This window comes from Culex pipiens, chromosome 3 (assembly GCF_016801865.2).
Source record: "Culex pipiens pallens isolate TS chromosome 3, TS_CPP_V2, whole genome shotgun sequence".
NCBI lineage: Eukaryota > Metazoa > Arthropoda > Insecta > Diptera > Culicidae > Culex > Culex pipiens.
This window is the reverse complement of record NC_068939.1, coordinates 176,000,359-176,009,687: the sequence shown is the minus strand read 5'-3', so window position 1 is coordinate 176,009,687 and position 9,329 is coordinate 176,000,359. Positions and strand designations below refer to the sequence as shown.

General features: G+C 41.2%; 1 protein-coding gene across 1 annotated transcript; it reads right to left on the bottom strand.

Moving 5' to 3' along the window:
* Positions 1–3,068: 3,068 nt before the first annotated feature.
* On the bottom strand, positions 3,069–7,233 carry LOC120424011 (nose resistant to fluoxetine protein 6-like). Its single transcript, XM_039588025.2, has 6 exons — positions 6,960–7,233; positions 6,009–6,216; positions 5,784–5,948; positions 5,433–5,727; positions 3,288–4,386; positions 3,069–3,229 (listed from the first exon to the last, which is right to left on the bottom strand). Exons 1-6 carry the CDS (start codon positions 7,186–7,188, stop codon positions 3,123–3,125), a joined length of 2,103 nt encoding a protein of 700 aa, XP_039443959.1. The 5' UTR covers positions 7,189–7,233; the 3' UTR covers positions 3,069–3,122.
* Positions 7,234–9,329: the final 2,096 nt, after the last annotated feature.

Below are 9,329 nucleotides of genomic sequence, written 5' to 3'. Positions count from 1 at the left end.
AGACCGTTGCCAATATTTTTAGAAGACAGTGTCTCTCGGCTCTAATCAAAGTCAAGAAGAGGGATGCAAATGAAAGATCAAAAAAAATTAAATTACAAGTAATGGTTTCAACATTTCAATGAAAAAACTGCTTGAAAATGCATTTATCACTAGTCCAGTTGTTTTGTAATGATTAGGTTTTCAGAATATCCAAGCAATGACAATTTTTTCCGCAAATAAAATCTTTTTGCGGTACTTTACATCGGAATTACACAAAAAAAACTAAATCTTTTTAAACATCTCTAAGTGTACCGAATGTTTATTGACGTTGACAAATGTATTTCAAATTATTTGCAGTCGATTCAATTGACTTCTATTCCCATTAATATTTTTAAGTTTTTGAAAAAAAAAATTTATCTTTCTCCTTAATTTGTTGGGGGGCTGATTATGAAGTCATAAGCTTACAACAATATTTGCAACGGCCTTAAGCAACCTAAACTTTATGTTTAATTTTGATTTTTCAGAAGATGTTCTTTATGAAAAGATGGCTTCTTGTTGAAATGGTTCGATATATGGGCTGAGAACGTTTCCCAGTTACCGAATGCAGCTCGCTAACTGGGCTGATCAAAAAATGCCGAGGGGAATAAAATATAAAAATAATAGTTACTTAAATTCGTGTCCAGAGCTTATTTTTCACGTTTCCTTTAATTGTTACTTGAAATTTCACAAAAACTGAAAAACTTTTTTGCGTACTGTAACGTCATGATTCAAAATCCGGACACTTAGTAGCATATCATTTTTGTTATAGCTGGCAAAAAATCATGTAATAAGTTGGAATAAATACAGCCAGTTTTAAGAGAATGCATGCAAAATATGTCTTTTCTAACAATTTTTCATCAGAATTTGAAAATTAAAATCACTTGTTGTGCTTCGAATCCTGGATAAAGGCTGATTCGAAATCCGGACACTTATGCTTCGAATTCCGGACACTCCATTTTGCTAATGAATCGCACAAATTTGGACTGAAATTTTAGTGAATGGCATTCTTTAGGTCTCAAATAAGCTGTTAACATCAAAACAATCGATATTTTATATAAAAAATTGCTAGAATTTAAGGAAATCAAAACCATAAATTTCTGCTTTGCCTTCCCGGTGCTTCAGACGCCTATGAAATATTTCAGTGAAATGTTTCGCATTTTTGGTAAACTTATAATTTTATTTTAATTTATTGTTTTGACATTAACTACAGCGTTCAAACAAACTTTCAATAAAAGTGATAATAGAATTAATCAAATAACACAATTTTGACATACATAATGCGAACTTATATCCAATTAATTGATAAAACAAGATGAGGTGTCCGGGTTTCGAAGCGTCCGGGAATTCGAATCATGACATTATATGGATTTTTTGAGACCAAACTTTCTTTTTTACATAACATACAAGAAGTAAAAATGCATTTCAAAGTTCATAGTTTTCCTCATAAAAAACCTGAATCAGCTCCTCATAAACACACAAAGCCCTCATTTACAAACACTGCACCAATGTTCTTCCAATTTGAATCTTCCGAAAGCATCATTCCGGTCCCTCCAATTCATCCCATCTCCTTCCCTCCCCCCAGGGGAGAAATGAAGAGTGGAAGTAGCTCATCGTCATCGACCCCATCGTCATCATATAGATGGGAGGTTCTTATTTGTATCCTTATCTAAAATTGATTCGATGTTGTGTTCATAAAATTTGCAACGAAGCAAACTTTTCTGCCTCACACACACACACCCACATTGACCATTTCAGTTAGTGTGTGTTTTTCTGTGCCGGGCAAGATGCTGAGCGCTCGGGGAAAACTTTGTTTCTCCTGTCGAAATCGACAAGTTTTTTTTCCCCAGCTCTGTCGGAAAAGTGGATGGGGAGGGGATTTTTTTTCGCATGGACAACTTCGAACAACTCGGCCGGTTCAGTCAAGGATTTTGTGTGTTGGGCTGTAGTAACTGACGATGATTGAATGCGTATTGGATTAGGTGTACTTTGAAGCGATTTTCTATTGGATTCATCACAGTTTGGGGAAAAATCAAAACGAGAAGGGAGTAAACGAGGTGAAGGAAGGATATTTACACCAAGAGTTTTGCAAGTTAGACAAACCTTTGATAGACTTTCTAAACTGGTTTGAAACGAGATGATTCATCAAGTTGAGTGCTGTTCAACAAGCTTCAAATGATATTAATTCGTAATTTGACCTGTTTACGAAATTCTTCAAAAAAATATTATACTCTTTGCTTAACATCAAAAGCTTGTAACGCTCTCAAATCACGTCCAAGATTCCATCAGAAAGCCTAATGACTGATTTAGTAAGCAATTCCCGTGGACACAACTCAGACCTTCGACCCATCCTCCCACGAAGCTAATAACCGAGGAGCCCCCCGTCAACCCCTAGGACCAGCCAAATCAACCAAAACGGTGGGAGGCAAAGCTAATTCCCATTTTTGTCACTCGATCACCTCCATTCAGCTGATGGTGTGGTGTGGTAAATTGTGGTACATGGCGTTGTAGGTGGTCTTCGTCGGCGGTGGTGCAAATTGAGACTGTGCTCACCATAAATTATCCATGACGACCTTCGTTCCGGCTCCAGAGACACAGATGACTCTCGCTCAGGTGTAGTACGTGGCAAAGCGTTTTATCTCGCGTTTTTCCCTTGATTTTGTCGTTTCAGGTTCCGGGATCCGACTTGTCGGGGTTGTGCTGCTTGATTTCATTGTGGAATTTGGCGTAAATCTACCAAGTCAAGGTAAGTGGAGCTATTCTACGAAATAAGACTCGTTTCAAACCAAGCTTGACAACAGTAATTATGTCAAACGAAACTAAATCCAGCTGGAACACGATAGCACAACTCCAACAGACCCCCAACCTGGGGTGAAATCGTCATCCATCTACTTCACCGCCAGGACCAACCGGAAAGAAGAAGCGAGCGACCGGGACTCTTCCTGACCTGGCGTATAATTCATCGCGCTGATAATTAGATTATTTCTGCTACGTGACACAGCTCTCGGCTAAAAAAAGGGACGACACGTGTGAAACGAGAAGAACCCGGCGACTACAACGACTTGGTAACGTTTATTTAATTTTCCCAGAGCGGGCGTCCCTTTCGTTCACGCCGGTGGATCTTTTCCTGGAAGACTCGCCGTCGAGGCAGATCCGGAGTCTCTCCGGGGTTGGTTTTCGGGAACGAGGGGTGCGTCGGGGGAGGATTTCCTTACTGTAAGGGAATAAAGATGTTATCTTGGGGTGCGGATCAGGTGCGGGTTTGTACTTACGAGATCCGAAGAGAAGCTTCTCCAGAACTACGATTGGAGACTCGAACGCAAGCGACCACAGAACAGCCAGGGTCACGGTGAGACCAAAGTCACCCCAGAACTTGTGGATGGCGGTTACATCGTCAAAGTGGACGGTGTTTCGCAACGATCCGGCCAGCATCATCTGCAGGGGTAGATGCAGCAGGTAGATGCTGTACGAGAGTCTACCCAGAGGTTGCCACACTGACAGACTAAGCAGAGTGTTCACCGGTCCTCCGTAACCGTTGATGCAGGCAAACACAATCCAGCCGAGACAGCCAGCCCAAACGACTCGGTTCATAGACTCGTACATCGCATCCCACGCGATGCTGTGGTCCATATAGCTGTCCGTCTGCTGGAACGGGTAGTCTCCAAAAATGATAGCCAGCATAGCGATCAGTGACACTACCCAACCAACGATTACCACCATTCGTGACATCACAATTCTACGATGCTTCGTTTGGAAGAACACGTACCCCAAAATAACTCCAAGCAGCCAGGCTCCCATCCGCGTATGAGTAGGTTGATACGTAAGAGCCATCCGACTATGCTCCGTCCTCCCAGCATCGACAAACGCCAGCCGCAAATCGTTCGCCAGAAACGATCCCACCACGCACCCCATCGATGCCAGAATCAACCCAGCGATCACGATCAGCACTCGGCGACCCCACCTCCACAGCGGATAAACGATCAACGGAGACAGCAGGTACAGCTGCATATCTACCGACAGGTACCACGAGTGCCCAAGGCACATCCGCTTCGGATTGACGTAGTTCTGTACGTACAGCAGCGCAGACCACCAGTACTCGTCGCAAACGCCCTCCGTGCTCTTGATCAGCGTGCTCCAGAATGGTCCCGACCCGCAGTACTTCATCAGGGTGCACGTGAAGAGGAGCAGCGCGGCGAAGGCCGGCGTCAGCCGCAGATACCGGTGCAGGTACATGAGCGGGACGTTCAGCTTGCGGCGCGTGTTGAGTTCCTTCAGGACGCTCCAAGCGATCAGCATTCCACTCAGCAGGAAGAACGAGTCCACGGAAACCGTGCCGCCGACGATCAGCATACTGTGGTAGGATTTGATCCACTGGAAATAAGAAGAATTTGTACTATACTGAAAAAAACAATTCCCGTATTAGAGGAGAAAAGCAACTCGCGACAAAATTTTGAGGCTAGGAATTTTGACAGGTATGATTTTCATAAAGTATTCGCCTCCTTTTCTCTCCCACAGAAAACCTGGGAACGAGGTAGCTGTCAAACTAGGCCAAAATGTTAAAGTCACTCACAAAATGAACTTTGAGTGATTTGAGTTCATTTCTGACGTCACGATTTTCTCCTCTATTGTAAATTGTGTTCATGAATTTGAGAACCACGAAGGAATAGGGGAGAAAATTGTGACGTCAGAAATGAACTCAAGTCACTCAAAGTTCATTTTGTGAGTGACTTTAACATTTTGGCCTAGTTTGACAGCTACCTCGTTCCCAGGTTTTCTGTGGGAGAGAAAAGGAGGCGAATACTTTATGAAAATCATACCTGTCAAAATTCCTAGCCTCAAAATTTTGTCGCGAGTTGCTTTTCTCCTCTATAGAGGAGAAAATCGTGACGTCAGAAATGAACTCAAATCACTCAAAGTTCATTTTGTGAGTGACTTTAACATTTTGGCCTAGTTTGACAGCTACCTCGTTCCCAGGTTTTCTGTGGGAGAGAAAAGGAGGCGAATACTTTATGAAAATCATACCTGTCAAAATTCCTAGCCTCAAAATTTTGTCGCGAGTTGCTTTTCTCCTCTATAGAGGAGAAAAGCAACTCGCGACAAAATTTTGAGGCTAGGAATTTTGACAGGTATGATTTTCAATAAGTATTCGCCTCCTTTTCTCTCCCACAATAAACTGGGGACAATGTAGCTGTCAAACTAGGCCAAACTGTTTAATAAGTCACTCACAAAAGGAACTTTGAGCGATTTTAGTTCATTCCTGACGTCACGATTTTCTCCTCTATTCCTTAGTGGTGCTCAAATTCATGAACACAATTCACGATTACGGGAATTGACTTTTTTCCGTGTAGATCTTAAACATCCAGAAGCATAGCTATTAAAAATGTAGTCTACGAATTCGTAGACCCCTTAATACCTACATCATAAATTCCAATCGCGTTGCTCATCGTCGACATTATGATCGTCATGTAGTTGTGGCAGAACACGATCCACACCATCGACAGCACCCGGATCCCGTTCAGACAGTCGATCTGGTCCGATTTGACGTACAAAGGGCCCGCCGCCGGTCGCCGCGCAATCGTGAACAGCTTCACTCCGTTCGAGTACACGGAGAACATGGTCCACGCTTGCCGAGCGGTTCTACCGGTCATGGCGGCAAATACATCGTAGGCGGTACTGCAAACCATCAGAGCTGCGACTGCGCTGAAGATCACGCTGCAAAACGAAGATCAACTCATCTAATGTTACGTAGATATCGTACGGTAACTCACATGGCTACAATCTCTTTGGTCCCAACATCCGGAACGGGTACGTCACAAGTCACTCCGAGGTTCGTCGTATTAAGCAGCGTTCCAAGAGTCGCATCCATCAGTGGCTTCAACTCGGAAGCATCACAAGAGTCCGGCAAGCAGCTTCCAATGGATAGTCCAGGGGCTCTACAAAAGTCCAAATGATCAATATTACCGTAACTAAGTGCAAGTCTTTCGTCAGCATACCTTGACCTGCTCGGAAGTCCCCGTCCCGATTGCTTCCCGAGCGCCGAGAACAAAAAGCTCAGCGGAATCGATACCTGACAGTAGCGACCCCGGATGAGTCCGGCGCTCGTTGGCGGCGATGCCGCCTTCCGGCACTGGTCATAGTCTCCGAGGGAGTAAAAGTTACCGCTCAGGATTCCGGACGGAATTTTGCCCCACGCGTCAAACACTTGAATGAAACGGTATAATTAGTGCGAGTTTTATCATTGAGCACGGGGATTAGCAGTTCGTCGCTCTCGTGCTAACTTGTCGTACGTGCATTTTGGGTCAAATTGAGTTAAGAACACCATTTTGTGCAGCTCACAATGCCTCACCTTTTGACCTTCACAGATCCCCAAAATTCGATTTCAATCTTGAGATATTCAAAAAAAACGGAAAAAAATCCGTGGATTCACTTTTCATATGAAGGAAGTTTCAATCTAGTCGTGCAATCTTGACACAGCCTGAAAATTGATGTAAGTGTGACAACTAGCCAAAGGGATTTCATGTCGGAACGCGTTTGAAACAGGTACAAGTCCGACTACCGTAAACATTTGTAATTATAACTCGGCTAACCAAATTCAACCAAACTTCGGAACAAAGCACAGAATGGTCAGCCAAACAAAACGTGTTTGTTATTGTTTACATTGCGTGCTCTAGTTTTTGTTTATTCAAGGTCAAACATTAAAACGCGTTTTTCTCGGAACGTCAAAAAGCGACAAACGACAAGATAGCACGACAGCGTCGAGATGACGCCCACTCAAAATCGTTTGTTGACGTTGTCTGCGATCTACTTTGAGTACAATACCATAATCCACTTATCTGAATACCAAGTATGCAACACAATGTGGGAGTCTTCAATGTCTAGATATCCCGCATCCGACAATATCCACCCTAATCTACACTACATAACAACACCTCGTTTCAACGTACTTTGTATTGCCCAATACTCCTTCAAGCTCGCCAATCCCTCGAAAAACTCCTGCAGCTGAAGTTCACATCTCGTGGCGTTTGCCTCCAACTGTTGTCTGGCGAGCACTTTTCCAAACATTTCCGCAATGTCGGCACCGCTCGGAAAGTTTTCACCAACTTCCCCACTGGATGCTCGACCCAGCAGCAGCACCACTAATCCAACTAACGCAACTGTCAACAACTTAGACATGCTGACCACCAATCAAACGCCATCCGGACACTGGACCGGTCGTAAAAGTTGGCAAAACTATTATACTCTGGACGACGCACCTGTCCGCACTCGGAATGCAGCCGTCATCGTGTTTGTTTGGTGATAAATGAAGGGACCCACTCCATAATTATAGTTCAAAGTGTTGTGCTTAGATAAATTGTGAATCATGACGAGTGGATCCGCGCCGATAACGCCACCTCTCGATGCTTTACTGCTCTATCGGAAGCGCACTCATTCGCGTGTAAACACAGTCAATGACTACCACATGCAGTAGAGAGTTGGAAAAATCGTACCTTTAATCAATGCGATTATGGTGATTGTGCACGCGATGGATTAGTAGAAGCTGGTGATGTCTACGAGATTAGGTCAACCAGCGTGACATGTCGAGAAGTACTTTGAACGTACCGTAAACCGGGGTGACTTTGATAGGATTTCAATTTCTTTTCAGAATATTTTCCTACAGGTAAGGTTTTTCTCAAGATTATTATTTTTAAAACATGTACTGGAGTAGACCACACAAAGTCCATGCACTATTTCGGAAAAAAAAAGTTTTTTCAATATTGTTTAGAAAAATAGTTACGTTAAAAATTCTTAGTTTTAATTCCGGGGTGACTTTGATAGTCATAGTTTTTCTTGTTAAAATCATATTTAAGATGTTCAAACTTTATTTGTACGCTAAATGTACCATCACTAAAGTAGCTGATGTAGCTTTTAAGAAAAAAATCAATGATTATATTTAGTTAACTAAGTGTATAAGCTTTTTAGCAAAATACATATAAATTTTAGGTAAAATTGTAACAAAGTCGGAATTTTGCCTGAATTTTGTTAAAACTAGTTTTGTTTGTAAAATTATCGATTTATATTGCATTTTATACTGAATTCGAAGCAAGAATCACAAGTTTTCACATTTTACATGAAATTTGTTCAACTGAAATTGCCTATAAATTTGGAGATTTTTTTTAAATGTGTTTAAAAAACACATATTATTTATTATTTACAAACTTTTCTAACCTTTTCCTAGTGGAAAACTGTCCAAAGAATCCGAAAATGCATTCCGTTTTCCGATTAAAATTCATGTTCATTGAGAAAATCATGACACTTGGAAAAGTTTAAAATAATGACTTTCATCAACATTTTCTTAACTATAGTTAACTAACTTTTTAAACTTGTCAAAATTTTATGAAAAGTTCTTCTTGAGGTTTCCTTGCGTATTTTAATTGTACTCTTCATATTGCGGAAAAATCGCAAACCTATCAAAGTCACCCCGGCTATCAAAGTCACCCCGTTTTACGGTACTTGTTTAAAAATATTGATGTACTATTTTATAATTTTTTATTTGTTTTCTCACAAACTCAGAAGTTTAAATCACAGATCATTGTAGGTCTAACATTCAGCTACTTTTACAAAAAAAAATAATAGTGTTTACAGACAAGCTGTTGCTCACAACATAAGGTAGAGTAGTCATCAATGAGACACGGGGAACAATGATAAAATGGCTCTTACAAGTCGTAGTTTCAACCAATCAGGCTCATATTTGGGGGAAAGGTGTGTCTACCGGATACACGTCTGCCATATAAGTGCCTTTGGTTATGGACGCTCCCTTGAAAAATTATTCATAAATGTTTGATTCTGGGGTGTAAAAGTAAATTATGGACAAAAAATAGTTTTTCGCTCGTAGGCTGCCAATTACACCAAAACTAATATTTCTTCAAATTTCTTTCGACGTTCCATAGGGATTGAGTTGGGCTACAATGTCCTTTCATTACATTTGGCCAAAATTTAGAATATACCCAGAATCCAGGGCTGTCTCATTGTTCCCCACTCATTTCAGCCCATGAGTAACAATGAGACACTCTGATTTTTCTTCATTAAACTTTTCAAAATCGATGGAAATCTTTCAAAACATGAATTAAAAGTGATTTTTGGCATATTTATAGAGTTTAAACTTCATTTAACCAAAAATACAAAGTTATTTGGTATTAATATATGGATTTTACAAAATTTAAATACTTTTGAGTGTAACTTTTGTTAATAAAAGTTTCATGTTGGTAAAATTGCTCTAAAATGTTCAAGGCAAGTCATCTGCAATGGAACAATACAAAAACATGATGTTTTACTAG

What these genes read in the sequence shown, in the direction of transcription:
- LOC120424011 (XM_039588025.2), bottom strand. Translation starts at nt 7,188, where the DNA reads ATGTCTAAGTTGTTGACAGTTGCGTTAGTTGGATTAGTGGTGCTGCTG. An exon ending in GGAGTATTGGGCAATACAAA is followed by an intron (nt 6,217 to 6,959) that starts GTACGTTGAAAC and finishes GTTTCATTCAAG; the next exon opens with TGTTTGACGCGTGGGGCAAA. An exon ending in GAAGCTTCTCTTCGGATCTC is followed by an intron (nt 3,230 to 3,287) that starts GTAAGTACAAAC and finishes ATTCCCTTACAG; the next exon opens with TAAGGAAATCCTCCCCCGAC.